Source organism: Thalassophryne amazonica, chromosome 13 (assembly GCF_902500255.1).
Source record: "Thalassophryne amazonica chromosome 13, fThaAma1.1, whole genome shotgun sequence".
Lineage (NCBI taxonomy): Eukaryota > Metazoa > Chordata > Actinopteri > Batrachoidiformes > Batrachoididae > Thalassophryne > Thalassophryne amazonica.
The window spans coordinates 40,540,668-40,557,036 of record NC_047115.1 but is presented as its reverse complement, the minus strand read 5'-3'; the positions used below and the strand labels follow the sequence as shown (position 1 = coordinate 40,557,036).

The 16,369-nt window shown below is 43.4% G+C and overlaps 1 protein-coding gene across 1 annotated transcript in view; it reads left to right on the top strand.

The window, feature by feature from the left end:
• The window catches only part of slit1a (slit homolog 1a (Drosophila)), a 290,699-nt gene that overhangs the window by 209,744 nt on the left and 64,586 nt on the right, over positions 1–16,369 (top strand). Inside the window, 5 exon segments of the mRNA XM_034184458.1 lie at positions 10,322–10,393; positions 10,492–10,532; positions 10,535–10,562; positions 10,776–10,919; positions 13,452–13,615. Of these exon segments, the coding sequence (XP_034040349.1) occupies positions 10,322–10,393; positions 10,492–10,532; positions 10,535–10,562; positions 10,776–10,919; positions 13,452–13,615 (449 nt within the window).

Below are 16,369 nucleotides of genomic sequence, written 5' to 3'. Positions count from 1 at the left end.
CGTCATTCGCCTGTGAGCACTCCTTGTGGAGGAGTCGTCCAGCCCCTCGTCGGAATTCCTTTGTCTGAGAAGTTGCTGAGAGACTGGCGCTTTGTTTGATCAAAATTTTTCTAAACCTGTGAGACACATCGAAGTGGACACGGTTCGAAAAATTAAGCTGGTTTTCAGTGAAAATTTTAACGGCTGATGAGAGATTTTGAGGTGATACTGTCGCTTTAAGGACTTCCCACGGTGCGAGACGTCGCTCAGCGCTCTCAGCCGCCGTCGTCAGCCTGTTCAAGCTGAAAACCTCCACATTTCAGGCTCTATTGATCCAGGACGTCTTGAGAGAACAGAGAAGTTTCAGAAGAAGTCGGTTTCAGCATTTTATCCGGATATTCCACTGTTAAAGGAGATTTTTTTAATGAAAGACGTGCCGCCGCGACGCTCCGCCACAGGAAAAACACCTCTGTTGGAAGCCTTAAGGACAAGTTGGAACATGTCCTGCTGTTAACAATTTCTCATATACTCACTCCACTGAAAGGCATCAAAAGCCGCCTGGATTTTACAAATGGTTATCAACACGGAGGTGTTTTTCCTGTGCCGCCGCACCTCGTCGGCTGCGTCCCGACGCGCGGACCCGTCCGCACGTCTTTCATTAAAAAAATCTCCTTTAACAGTGGAATATCCGGATAAAATGCTGAAACCGACTTCTTCTGAAACTTCTCTGTTCTCTCACGACGTCCTGGATCAATAGAGCCTGAAATGTGGAGGTTTTCAGCTTGAACAGGCTGACGACCGCGGCTGAGAGCGCTGAGCGACGTCTCGCACCGTGGGATGTCCTTAAAGCGACAGAATCACCTCAAAATCTCTCATCAGCCGTTAAAATTTTCACTGAAAACCAGCTTAATTTTTCGAAACCGTGTCCACTTCAATGTGTCTCACAGGTTTAGAAAAAATTTTGATCAAACAACGCGCCAGTCTCTCAGCAACTTCTCAGACAAAGGAATTCCGACGAGGGGCTGGACGACTCCTCCCACAAGGAGTGCTCACAGGCGAATGACGTCACCGACAGGCGTGGAAAAACTCACGCATGCGCACGAGGGTTCAAGCATGTCTGACGTTAAAACATATGAATGAAATCCATATAGTTTTTGAAAAAAATAAAAAGGACCTATACTTTATTGACAGCCCTCGTATATCGCTTTTTCGGGGAAGGTGATGGTCTAGTGGTTAAGGCGTTGGGTTTGAGACCAGAAGATCCTCAGTTCAAATCCCAGCCTGACTGGAAAATCACTTGGGCAAGGTCTTTAATCCCCTATTGCTCCCGGTGTGTAGTGAGCGCCTTGTATGGCAGCACCCCCACATCAGGGTAAATGTGAGGCATTATTTGTAAAGCGCTTTGAGTGTCTGATGAGGATGGAAAAGCGTTATACAAATGCAGTCTATTTACCATTTATTTACCATTTTCTTAATAAGTTTTTCCAGCTAATATGAAGCTGTATTTAACCCATAACAAGGAAAGGGAATGGATTTCAAATCATCCAGTCAAAACAACAAGATTGTTTTCCTTATTTTAAGACACAGGCTAATCTTAAAATAAGAATTCTGTCTAGTTTTAAGGCACATTTTGATTATTCAGTGCCTAGACATTTTGCTAGTTTTGAGAATTCTAACCAAGTAAATTTTTCTTACCCCACTGGCAGATTTTTTTTTTTTTTTTTTTGCTTAATACAAGAGAATTTGGCTAGATTTTAGATGATCTGGCTCAGTTTTAGATTAACAGTTTTTGCAGTGTAGAATGGGAGATTGGGCAAGACAACTTTTTTTAAACAAGCATTTTCTTTTGGTTTCTCTGGTTTTGCTCAGGGGATCAACAAATGATCCGATATGGATCCACATATGCTGATTTATCATAACAAGGCCAGGTTTTTCCATCTTGGAGGTTCCTTCTCTGTCTTTGTGGGTCTCTTGTTATGTGTCGGACGTGGGCGGAGAACCGACCAGCGTTTGAAGTAGGACCCAGTATAAAATAAGCAGAGCACGGTACAAAGGATAACAGAATTTAATAACATAACAGTGAGTGCTAAATAATAACAAATGAGTGCGCGGTCTGGCGAGGTGGAATAACGGTGCGCTCCCAGCAGCACAAACGGTCCGGAGCCAGAACAGTTCGGACCCAAGGACCCCGCCGACACCCCCCAGGTGGCCGCGACCAACCGAGTCTGTGAAAGAAGAAACCATCATGTGAGTCCACCACTCCACACACAGAGAGACCACTCAAAGGTGTACATAACAGCAAACACTTCCTGGCTTAATTACCAATCAGCTTCCCACCCTGCAGGCATGGAACACCCAGTTAAATTCTCCACTGCAGTGGAAGCTGATTAAATGACTAACATAACAGCTCAATATAATAAGGTGTGAGGGACACCACATTACTGACTGTACTCATGTTAGTCACAAAACCTAAAGTACCTCAGGAAGTGTGCTGACGAGCGTGAGACCTCACCCCCTCCTCTTTCACAGACCATGGCATCAAACCTGGTACGGTCTCTGCATCCATGATGATGAGATGGCTCTCTAGACGACGATCTCACCCGTCTGGTCACAAGGTCGAGTCTCTGGCAAATACACACTGTGTACTCCAGACTTAAATGCAACCATGCCCCAATCCATAAAGATGCACCACAGCTGTGAGTCCTGACGAGCTGCACATGACAAGCTTCAGGTGATCAGGGTGAGGTCCTGATAACTCAGCCACACAGCCACTCAGTCCTGAACGCATGCCACCTGGAAGGAAAAACAGAAGACAGAAAACAGAAGACAAACAAAAGCCAGCCAGGCACGCCAGGCACCCCAGCCACAACAGCACCCCACCCTCACGGGAAGCCTCCCGGCGACCACACAAACCTGGCCCAGGAAAAACACCCCCCTCCAGGGACCATGGCTGGAAACAGTATCTGCATTCATCTTCCAACTGAATCTTCATATAACAGAACTGTTGACGTCTTCACCTCTGACTGCATCTTTGCCTTTGTTTCTGTCATTCAATTTGCACAGGTGTGGCCAGGAGTTCTTGAACCTGTGCGGTCAGCCTTTGTCTGACCATGTTTAAAGTCTGTTTAGTCATAAAACAAAAAAGACAAACACAAACAACCAAACCACCCCCCCCCCCTCCCCAGAGGACCATCCCATCAAACCCCGGGAAGAGGAGAAAAGAAAAACACAACCGAAACTTAAGCTTGCAAACAAAAGAAAAACGCTAACACCCCCCCCCCCGGACGACATGTAGGGACCAACACCCCCCAGAGGACATCCCACCAGCTCCAGGAGTAATAACCACAGCCGAGGTCCCTCTGGGATCCAAAGTCACCCACGGGGACTCCCAGCGCCTCCCAGAGGACCGTTCCATCAAACCCCAGGAGACGCCCCCCCTCATGACTAACGGACCCAGCCTCGGCCGTCTATGGCTAGATGGACCCACAGCCCTTTCCCCCCCAGAGGACACCACAGTCACACCCTGAGGGCGGAAACTGGGGGGAAAAACGAAAAAAAAAAAACATACAAACAAAACAACCCCAACCCCACCCCCTTGGCGCAGTGGAAACTGGAAGTACGTCCAGTGTCACCAACCACGACTATACCCCAGAAGTCAACCGGGAGGAGTGGAACAGCGGTAATGGCAGACAGCACAAAACGGCGCCACCCCTCCAACTTCTAAACCAGCCACCAGCTGCGGGTATATTCCACTGCCCCAAACCTCAGCTACGCCAATGGCATACGGCTCAAAGGCGCGCTGAAGCCGGAGGTGAAACAGGGAATCAACAAAAAAAAACAACACCCCGAACCCCCCCCCCAGGTGCAGAGGTTACCTGGGAAACGCCCAGCATAACCAAACTGCACCACTCCAGCAACGCCGACAACCTACGGCTCACACAGCTGGAGCCAGAGGAGAAGAGAGGGCACAACAAAAACAAAAAAAAACAAAGAAAAAAGAAAAAACAACCCAATTACCCCCCATCACCCCCCAGAGGACCGTCCCATCAAACCCTGGGAGGTGAAACCAAAAGAAATAAAAAGAAAGACTAACAGACTAACATAAGGTTACCTTGGTCCTTTCTATGCTCCAGACAGCCTGCAAGGTCACGACCCCAGAACACTAATAGTGTAAAACATCCCACACAAAAACCAACTCAAAAAAACACCCACAAAAAATGAACCAACACAAAACTAATAAGTGACTTATACCGTTAAGCTCAAACAAATGGAACACACCTGTTCCACCTTAAGAGCTATAACGGTAATGTGACTCAGTCACCAACAGGGGGAGCCAAAGTGCTAAAAATAAAAAACCCCTTTGGTAACCAAGAAAACAACTCACGCTGCTTTCCCTGTGCGCAGCTACGTGTAACACACAACCAAAATGTGCTTCAACTAAATTACGCCGGAGCTGACACAACAGACGCAGTAACTGTCTTCACTCGGGGAGACGGGGCTACAACTGTAACAACAGGAAGCACAGCGACCCGTGCCACAGGACTCCGCCGTGCGCGTTCACCCATTAAAGACACACTCATGCAGCTCCCGTTTTACCTCTTATCTGGTCGAAGTGTGACGCGAAGCCGTCGCTATTCACACTCCACAACAACCCACGGATAAGGCAACACCACAGGAACACGGCTGCAAGAGAGCTCAAATCACTATTCAATAATGGGTTCTCCGACACGCACCATCCGGGCGGAGAGCACCCGCAACTGATCCGGATAACTCCTGACGTCTGCTGCCGCCTTCCCGGCGCAGTACCGCCTCTGCTACCGCTGGGTCCGTGATGTATTGGCCAGAGACTACTGTTATGTGTCGGATGCGGGCGGAGAACCGACCAGCGTTTGAAGTAGGACCCAGTATAAAATAAGCAGAGCACGGTACAAAGGATAACAGAATTTAATAACATAACAGTGAGTGCTAAATAATAACAAATGAGTGCGCGGTCTGGCGAGGTGGAATAACGGTGCGCTCCCAGCAGCACAAACGGTCCGGAGCCAGAACAGTTCGGACCCAAGGACCCCGCCGACACCCCCCAGGTGGCCGCGACCAACCGAGTCTGTGAAAGAAGAAACCATCATGTGAGTCCACCACTCCACACACAGAGAGACCACTCAAAGGTGTACATAAACAGCAAACACTTCCTGGCTTAATTACCAATCAGCTTCCCACCCTGCAGGCATGGAACACCCAGTTAAATTCTCCACTGCAGTGGAAGCTGATTAAATGACTAACATAACAGCTCAATATAATAAGGTGTGAGGGACACCACATTTACTGACTGTACTCATGTTAGTCACAAAACCTAAAGTACCTCAGGAAGTGTGCTGACGAGCGTGAGACCTCACCCCCTCCTCTTTCACAGACCATGGCATCAAACCTGGTACGGTCTCTGCATCCATGATGATGAGATGGCTCTCTAGACGACAGTCTCACCCGTCTGGTCACAAGGTCGAGTCTCTGGCAAATACACACTGTGTACTCCAGACTTAAATGCAACCATGCCCCAATCCATAAAGATGCACCACAGCTGTGAGTCCTGACGAGCTGCACATGACAAGCTTCAGGTGATCAGGGTGAGGTCCTGATAACTCAGCCACTCAGTCCTGAACGCATGCCACCTGGAAGGAAAAACAGAAGACAGAAAACAGAAGACAAACAAAAGCCAGCCAGGCACGCCAGGCACCCCAGCCACAACATCTCTCTCATTTCTTCATAGATTGGGTGAATTTGAGATGAGTGAATGATGGTCTGTCTTTATGTGTAAAATGTTAAAGTACTATATCACCCATTTGCATCTGAGGCAGACACTCAAAGTGCTTTACATACCGCGTGATGAACTGGTGACCTTTCAAGAAGGTACTCTGACTCTCGCCCAATGTTTCCTGGAATATGTTCCAGCACCCCCAGTGGAATAAGCAGTATAAAACTGATGGATGAATGGATAGTCAGAATGGAATTCAAGATATCTGAAATGCAGTTATGGATGGTCAAGTAAAACACTTTATATGCTAAAGTGTCTGAACACTTTGCAATAAATTCTAACACCACCATAACCATTTGAAGATAGAACAAAAGGCCAGTAAGTTAAATAAATAGGCAGGAGTTTTCTGAGATTTAAGCGTAAGAAAGTGAAATCTGTCCATAGCTTTTTGGGCACATCTGTGTGTTTATTTGTAATATCTGCACACACGAGTGCCCAACACATCCTTTTTCACCATATCCTGGTTTGGATGACCAACACGTGAACCGCTTCTTTAGGCAGGGATGCAGTAACAGTCCTGATGTGCACAAACACACCAGTGTCTGAGCTTACAGACACAAGTGCAGATGGCTTCAGTTGGCTTCTTCCCTGAGTTTTCATTTCCAGGAAACCTCAAGTCCTTTACAAGAAGACAAATGGGTACTTATTTAACTGTTACCCCCAAATGAGAAAATATCCCTCTTCTTCACCACACGATGATTTCTTTCAAAGGTATCCAGTCGACTGGAGTTCAGTTCACATACTCCATTAAATCTCTCTCTCTCCATCCGTCTTTCTCGCTTTCTGTCCTACTGTTCCTCTCTAACTGTTGCATTTATGCACATAAGCATGCAGGCTTAGTGGTTATCCTGTGGGGAGAAGCCTGTGGATCCTATTAGCAACAGCTATGTTCGGTGGCACTCTACTGTATTTCGATTTGGATTCCGGCCCTGCAGCCCATTTTTAATCACAGACATCATGATCCAATACAAAGCTGGTTGATAGGCCATGAATAATAAAAGCAAATGTTGTGATTGGCTACAGGGCTTTAGCCCGCTTCACTTCATCAAATCTCTTGTCGAGAAGCAAAATACAACTATGGGAAAGAGCTGGCACTCACCTTTATCCCACTCACACTACATTTAGTTCAGTCAGTGACACAAAGTACTTTTATGGTTCAGCCACCCACAATAGTGCAAGCATCGACACAGCCAAGATGACATCACATGAACAGGCACAACTCCAGCTCAGGAGGTCCACGTGGAGGTTCTTCTCCTTCTGCGCACCTCAACAATCTTTGATCTACTACATGTGGATACATTGACAATACTCTGAGTTTTCAAAAGGAAAGTCAAGTTTGAAGGGCTGGTCATATCTTAAGTACAAAAGTACAAAGATGTGTATGACTGTACTTTGGTGGAGCATTTGAAAACTCAAATAATGAGAATGCACACTTATAGTGCATGTAGTGGTGCAGCTTAGCTAAAAATTTCCATAAAAATTGTTCATTTTGTGATAAAAGCATGGAATTTGGCACACATACGAGGTCTATTAGAAAAGTATCCGTCCTTATTATTTTTTTAGAAAAACATATGGATTTGAATCACGTGTGATTACATCAGCCAAGCTTGAACCCTCGTGGACATGCAAGAGTTTTTTCACGCCTGTTGGTGACGTCATTCACCTGTGAGCACGCCTTGTGGAGGACTGGTCCAGCCCCCTCGTCGGAATTCCTTTGTCTGAGAAGTTGCAGAGAGAGTGGTGCTGTGCTTCATCAAAATGTTTTCAAAAACTGTGAGACACATCCGAGTGGACACCATTCGACAAATTAAGCTGGATTTCGGTGAAAATTTTAACGGCTGATGAGAGATTTTGAATTGTTTCTATCGCTGTAAGGACTTCCCACAGAGTGGGAAATCGCGCAGCGCTCCGAGGCGACGTCGTCATCCTGTTTCAAGCTGAAAACCTCCAAATTTAAGCCTCTGTTGACCCAGGACGTCGTGAGAGAACACAGAACTTTCAGAAGAGGTCAGAATCAGCAGTTTATCCGGAAATTCCACTGTTAAAGGAGATTTTTTTTAATGAAAGACGTGTGGACGGATTGGTGCATCGGCTCGCAGCCGGCGCGGTGCTCCGCCACAGGAAAAACACCTCCGTTGGAAGCCTTAAGGACAAGTTGGAACATGCCCTGCTGTTAAACAATTTCTCAGATACTCAAATGAAAGCCACCAAAAGCCGCCTGGATTTTACAAATGGTTATCAACACGGAGGTGTTTTTGAAAACTATACCACATTATTTGTCTGATCATAATGATGCAAATTATTGGTTGAGTTAATACCATTTTAAAAAGGAATAGTTTGCACCATCTGTCATGCTTAGTTGTCACATTACAGGGTGAAATATGTCATACATCATAGAATCCAATGGACGTTGACCTTGTTTGACCTTTACTTGGAGACCAAGCGTTCAACACAGTCAAAACTATTCCATTTATTAATCCTTTTATTTCAACCAATAATTTGCATCAGTTTTTACCAAAATTGGAGCAACTTTAACTTTTGACCCTTGTACAAACTGAAACCGACCTTTGTCACCATTTTTCTTGTTTTTACCACTAACTTTATGGAATTCAGTCATAGATAGTCCAAACTATACCTTTTAGGAATCATTATGATCAGACAACTGATGTGGTATAGTTTGGACTATCTGTGACTGAATTCCATGGAGTTCTGGGGTAAAAACAACAAAATGGTGACAAAGGTCAGTTTCAGTTTGTACAGGGGTCAAAAGTGAAAGTTCCAATTTTGGTAAAACATGATGCAAATTATTGGTTGAGTTAATAGCATTTTAAAAAGGAACAGTTTGCACCATCTGTCTGTTAGGTGTCACATTATGGGATAAAATATGTCATACATCACAGAATCCAATGGACGTTGACCTTGTTTGACCTTTACTTTGGAGGCCGAGCGTTCAACACAGTCAAAACTGTTCCGTTTATTAATCCTTTTATTTCAGCCAATAATTTGTATCAGTTTTTATCAAAATTGGAGCAACTTTAATTTTTGATCAGTCAAATAATGTGGTGTAGTTTTCAACATGATTGGAGCATTTTTATATTTTGACCCCTGTGTAATTCTTTATTGACTCCTGTAGCTCATTAGAGGTCAGTTCCAGGATTGCTCCATATCTGAAAATAAACATTAGTTAATTTAGAATATGTGTGCCAAATTCCATGCTTTTATCACAAAATAAACAATCATTTTGCTATGCCGCCCCTCTAATGCCATTACCAGAGCTGCAGCTTTTTCTTCTCATGATACATCAATATATCTTATTTATATGGTGAGAAATGCATTAAAAGGATTCCTGTGATACTGAATCCTTGTTATTGAGATTCTCATCTTATTTTTAATTGAGTAATTGATGAAAATGTCAGAAATGGCGTCAGATCCTCACCCCAATTTCATGAGTACTTCCTTGGCCAATGCGATACCCATCCACAATGTTTCATCCAAATTGGTCTTGCAGACTTACAGATAGTTATTCCTGTTATCCAGCTCTCTGCCAAAAATCAGTGTCTGCTTCCTTTGCTAATACCCCACCCTTCCACCAGGTTTCATGAAAGTCGGTCCAACTCTTTTTTTTTTTTTTTTTTTTTTTAGTAATTCTGCAAACATTCAGTCAAACAATAACAAATGGTAATGTAAACATTGTTGGGCATAATGAATGAATCAAATCGCCACTCATTTATTGTGCAAAATTAATTCTACACGGGGTAGAAGATTCAACCTGGGAATGGTTGATGGCCAACAAATTTAATTTTTTTTTTTTTTTTTTTTTTTTGCATGGACTTTGAGAACTGATTCAGGGTCATTTTGGGGTGTTGAATCCGAATCTGAGCTCAGATTTCCTCTATCGCATCACGTTTTTTTTTTTTTTTTACAATCTGCATGTTCCCTATTGATGGATTCCACAAAAGTTCTTCATTCACTCACGAGTTTGACGCCACTAATCATGCACAAAAGCAGCGTCGAAAGCATAGTTTTTAAAACCAGGTTCACAAAACGTGAATAAGAGCCGTAATATTGTTTATGGCGATAAATGAGAGGTGTGCGAGACTGCAACTTTTGCTTCAATGCTTGATATGAGAAATATGTTTTCATATCTCAAAAACGTGACGTGATTGACAAAAACTAACATCAGATTCAGATTCAGTGCCCCCAAATTACCCAAAATCCATTGAAAAACTCCATGCAAGAAAAATTGTGTTGACCCGTGTAATACCTCCTGCCTCTTCTTTTTTACGAAACAGTAAAATGTAGATTAGAGTTTGACAGATATTGCCCTCAAGTGGTTGGGAAAATCAGTTTTCCGACATCACAGAATACAAAAAAGGTTTGAACTTCTCCTCATTACTTGTGATTGCATTCACCATTTTCTTGTGGATAACACCCCTCATAGACTGAAATTAATTCATCATTTAGAAGAGCGTGAACGTGTTAGAAATAAAACTCTGTTTCTTTGATTCCATGGCTTTCTTCTTCTTCTAACAGAGACCTGAGCAACAACCAGATCTCTGAGATCGCTCCCGATGCCTTCCAGGGTCTGCGTTCCCTCAACTCCCTGTAAGTGGCCTGAGGTAGAGTTCATGCAAGTAGGCATAAAAGTCATTCTGATTGTCATTTTCCATGTGTGAAGAAGGTTTTTGTGTTGTGCTTCCCAGAGTGCTGTATGGAAATAAGATCACAGATCTGCCCAAAGGGGTGTTGATGGCCTCTACGCCCTCCAACTGCTGTAAGTCAAAGGCACACTCTCGCTTTGCAGACACACTGCAGACATTCTGTATGCTAAATACCATATACAACCATCCCATTTAGTCCTACTAAACAAAACCTGTGCATCTTTGCATTCCTTTCTTGAGCGAATGCATAATAAATGAATGTCTGAAGAATATCTGACAAGCTCTTTTTCTCCCTTCCTTTCATCCTCTCCTCTCCCTTCTCGCAGGTTGTTGAATGCCAATAAGATTCACTGCGTTCGTGCAAACGCCTTCCAGGACCTGCAGAATCTCTCGCTGCTATCGCTGTACGACAATAAGATCCAGACCCTCGCCAAGGGCACCTTCACTTCACTGAGAGCTATACAGACCCTGTGAGTTAACCCTGCACGCTTTGCTGTACCCGCTCTGACACATACTGAGTCATCACCATGAAACACGAACAAACACACGGGTTGTTTACTCATGTCTGTGTAACAACACCGGAATGAAATCCAGAGGAAGCAAGGAGAGTAAATCTGCCATCTTTACAAACAGCTTCTGCGGCCAAATCAAAATCAGCACAGGCCACGCCCTCTGTTCCAGCACCGGGTGGCACACATTCCCGCTAAACAAATGTCTTCCTTCCTCTGTTTGGATACACAAAGCAAACCACACTGTGCTATCATTACAGACCCCACACTGTGCCATCGATCACTGGAAATAACACTGCATTTTAAACCATTGCAGCGTGCAGAGTGGTCAACTTTCACAAATACTGCAAGGCAGACTATACGCACAGAATGCACATGTGGAAGACACCTGTTTTTGCCAGAACAGCTCACAGCTCTGGAGTGAAAAATACATTTTGACTGTATGGAAAGGCTTTTATTTACTGAGGACTGGGTAAAAAAGTATTAAATGGCATATATGAGCTTGATTATTGTTAATATATGTATGTATGTACAGTAGCATCTGTTTTTGTTTCCCGCACTCAAAAAGAAGATAATATCGAGTGATTAGATATGACTTAAGGAGACACAAGCAGTCAGCCAGAGAGGAAGCCAGACGAGTGAGTGAATGAAAACTGTGTGCCAGTCACAGCGAGAGCACTGTCCGGAGGGACACTAACTGAAATACAATTGAACAATTCTGCCAGGCCCATAAGAATTTGGACTGTAACACTTTTTTTAAATTATTTAACAATAAAGATGTCCTTGATCAGTAGTGTACACTTTCAGCTTTAATATAATAGGGTTACCAAAAATACTGCAAATCCATTTAGGAATTACAACCATTTTTATACACAGTCACTCTGTTTTTTAGGCCATAAGTAATTGGAAAAAGCTAAACAACCCTTGCTGATATAAATCACCTCTTTAATGGCCAGTTTTCTTGAAAGACACCAATACACCCAGTTTTAATGGTTGCTTTCCTAACTGGTATCATTCTTGCACAGTCACTCAGTTTTTGAGAACTGCCTCCACCATAGAGATTTACCGTATAGTACCACACTGTATGTATTTCCTAATGATTGATGTAAATAAGGTCCAAGACATATATGCTCATGTATCATTGCCTGACTTGGCTAAAAAATACTGGTTGTAAAAGTAATGATTTGAACTAAAAATAATACTTATTTATAGTAAGTATTATTTAAATTAGTATAACTTATTTATAATACTTAATATAATAATACGTTTGTTCAATTACTTATGGCTTCTGAAAATGAAGGGATTTTGGATGTTTTTTCAAAAATGGCTGTAATTTGTAAATGTTAATGTGAAATTTTTGTTCAGCACAACAAGCACATCTTGATTGTTTCATTTCAACAGAAGCAAAATTACAAATAAATAAATCAAAATTCACTGTCCCACTATTTGTCGACCTGACTTCATAGGCTGCTTACTGTTTTCTTGCTGCAGCGTGTTGTAGTGGTTTGGCAAAGGACTACAATGCAGAAAACCACAATGCAATAGAAGCAAGAACTGTTTTATTGACCACACCAATAACACACAGTGGTGGCAACAGGCTTGGTTAAAAAACAGCTAGAGGTAAGGCACATGGGAGATCAGTCCAAGAGAAAACAGTCTTTATATGGGAGTAGCAGAGGGTTATCCAAAATACAGGCAACAGGTCAGTGTACAAGGAGTTGTTATACTCTGCGACTAAATCAGGATGAAATGCAAATCGTCAGGAACTGTCTGTAACAGAGCAGCAAAAACACTGAAAAAGCACTAGGAATTTAATACAAGAAAGCAGGACAAACCTATACATTTGGCAATGAGGTAACACTCTAACAGATGCTAAAACAGGCAACCAAATAATGAAGCGCAGCAGTGCAGCAATACATGTAAGCAGACGGCCATAAACAGGAAGTTAAGCAACACAAAATGAATACAGAAGAAGCTTCAAAGTAAAAGCACCAGAAAATATCTACTACATGGGAGAACTGGCCAGATAAAACAATAACACACACAGAACAAAGTCACAGACAGAATAACATGGAGATCAAACCTAAGCACTAAATCATGAGCATGACACTTGTGTCTCCTGTAGACAGTGCATCAGCTGCAGATGAAACCAAGCCAAGATGTGTATCCAGTGTTCATTCTGCTTTAGTCTGAGTCAAAGCTTTTTTGCTGCAATGCGATGAAAAGTTCAATCTTTGATTATTCAGAGTCACTACAAATAGCGAATGGCTGCAACACAACACCAAGAGAACACAACCGACAAGCACCGAAGTTTGAAGTGTTGATGTGAACCTATTTGTACCGAGAGCAAGTATTTGAATAAAGATTTATTGCTGCAATGCCCAAAAACCTGTTCTTGAAGCTTGATTCCGTCAAGTCTGTTCACCTGTTTTGCTCCCGATCTATTCCTTTTTTTTCTATAGTCTTTTGTATTGTTCCCTCTCTGTTCTTCAGTCACCTGGCCCAAAACCCATTCATTTGTGACTGTAATCTGAAGTGGCTGGCAGACTACCTGCGTTCCAATCCCATAGAGACCAGCGGTGCCCGCTGTGCCAGCCCTCGCAGACTGGCAAACAAACGCATAGGACAAATCAAGAGCAAGAAATTCCGCTGCTCTGGTAAGCCAACCTTTTAGATTTGGTGTCTCTCTCTCTCTCTCTGCACCTCTGGTCTCTTTTATTCTCTTATTTCTGGATTTACCTATTTCTAAGAAAGGCTTTATTTTTTTTTATTCTTATCGTGTTTCACTGCTCTGCTCTTTCTCTCCACTGGGAGTGGCTTTTATATGACCATTGCTCCTTCAATTTCCTACCCTGTTTATTGGGCAATTATTCCTGGCAAAAGACTTTTATTCAGCCTATCATTTTTGGGGAGGAACCACTGCTCTTCAGTCGATCTCCCCAGGCAATGGTGGAGCCAAGGAGAGAGGGATCGCTCTCTGTTTCTTCATTTCTCCTCCATATTCCCACAAAGTGAATCTGGTTTCACATTCAAACCGCAGTGAGCTGAGATCACCGTTCATGGCTGGTAGAAGGGTTCGAGTTTCTGTCCGTGCCCACCACTCCTCTGCCAGTCTCAGGTCTCCTCCCCAGCCATCTCTTCTCCATCTCCTCTTGCTCCTTCACCACTCTACCTGCCAGGCTCATGTTTCTTTCATGCCCTCTCATCCCTCTCACTCCTCCACAGTGGCCAGGCCTCCTCATGCCTGTGCCCTCCATCCTTGCCCGTTTTTTGTGTTTAAGCACTGTGCCACACTGTCTGGCGCTCTGCAATGCTGAGGTTTCACACTTCTTTACAGCCTTCTTCACTTGGCTAAACCTGCTGAAGGGGTCAGTGTTCTTTCATTCTTTCTTCCTTTTTATTTTTCTCTGTCTTGTGTGTGACTCTTCCTTTGCAATGGCTAAATGCACTGATGGGCAACTGTGACCATCAGGGCTGTGCAAAATGCAGAATTTAATTGAGAATTTCAGTTAATTTCTTGAATTTGGGTTGAATTTTGAACTGGGGTAGCAAACAAGATACAGAATTACACTTCTAAGATTATGAATTTTACACAGCCCTGGTTACCATATTTAAAAAATTCTGGTAGTTGCTTCCAGAATCAGGGGCAGGTCCGTGGCATCATGGATACCTCAACATTGGTGCCTGAGCCCAGATCTGCTAGTTTAAAAAGAAAAATCAATCTTAAGTAAATAGTAATTTTTGAAAATGCAGCACATTAACAGGTGAATAACGTCAAAGCAGCCACATTATTGGATGCGATGCCTTTGTGATCAGGAGATGCCTGGAAATACAGTACATTCAGAAAGTATCACAGCTCTTCACTTTTTCCACCTTGTGTTATGTTATAGCCTTACTCTAAAATGGATGAAATTATTTTTTTCCCTCAAAATTCTACACACATACCCCATAATGATAAAGTGAAAAAAGTTTTTTGAGAGTTTTACAAATGTATTAAAAAACAAACAAACTAAGAAATCACATGTGCATAAGTATTCACAGCCTTTGCCATGAAGCTCTAGATTGAGCTCAGGTGCATCCTGTTTCCACTGATCATCCTTGAGATGTTTCTACAGCTTAACTGGAGTCCACCTGGAGTAAATTCAGTTGATTGGATATGATTTGGAAAGGCACACACCTGTCTACATATAAGGTCCCACAGTTGACAGTGCACGTCCGAGCACAAACCAAGCATGAAGTCAAAGGAACTGTCTGTAGACCTCCAATTGTGTCAAGGCACACAGAAACATTTCTGCTGCTTTGAAGGTCCCAATGAGCAAAGTGGCCTCTATCATCCATAAATAGAAGAAGCTTGGATCCACCAGGACTCATCCTAGAGCTGGCCGCCCGTCTAAACTGAGCAATCGGGGGGAGAAGGGCCTCAGTCAGGGAGATGACCAAGAACCCAATGGTCACTCTGTCAGAGCTACAGCATTCCTCTGTGGAGAGAGGAGAACCTTCCAGAAGGACAACCATCTCTGCAGCAATCCACCATTCAGGCCTGTATGGTAGAGTGGCCAGACAGGAGCCACTCCTTAATAAAATACACATGGCAGCCCGCCTGGAGTTTGCCCAAAGGCACCTGAAGGACTCTCAGACCATGACAAACAAAATTCTCTGGTCTGATGAGACAAAGATTGAACTCTTTGGTGTGAATGCCAGGTTTGGAGGAAACCAGGCACCATTCCTACAGTGAAGCTTGGTGGTGGCAGCATCATGCTGTGGGGATGTTTTTCAGGGGCAGGAACTGGGAGACTAGTCAGGATTGAGGGAAAGATGAATGGAGCAATGTACAGTGATATCCTGAATGAAAACCTGCTCCAGAACGCTCTTTACCTCAGATTGGGGCACTGGTTTATATTTCAGCAAGACAATAAACCCTAAGCACACAGCCAAGATATCAAACGAGTGGCTACAGGACAACTCTGTGAATGTCCTTGAGTGGCCCAGCCAGAGCCCAGACCTGAATCTGTTTGAACATGTGTGGAGAGATCTGACCAAGCTTGTGGCATCATATTCAAGAAGACTTGAGGCTGTAATTGCTGTCAAAGGGGCATCAACAAAGTATTGAGTAAAGGCTGTGAATACTTATGTCCATGTGATTTCTTAGTTTTTTATTTTTAATAAATGTGTATAGTTTTTTTTTTCATATTGTCATTATGGGGTGTTGTCAGTAGACTTTTGAGGGAAAAAATGAATTCCCATTATCTTGGAATAAGCCTGAGAAGGCCAAAGGGTCGTCCATGTTTCATTTGCATGAGAGAAATAGATGTATACCTTCAAGAGATGTGGATGACCTGGTTGTCTGACTGGGTGGTTGGCATCCCCAAGACCCAAGGCAGTTCCGTGCATGATGTATTTGATGCCAGAAC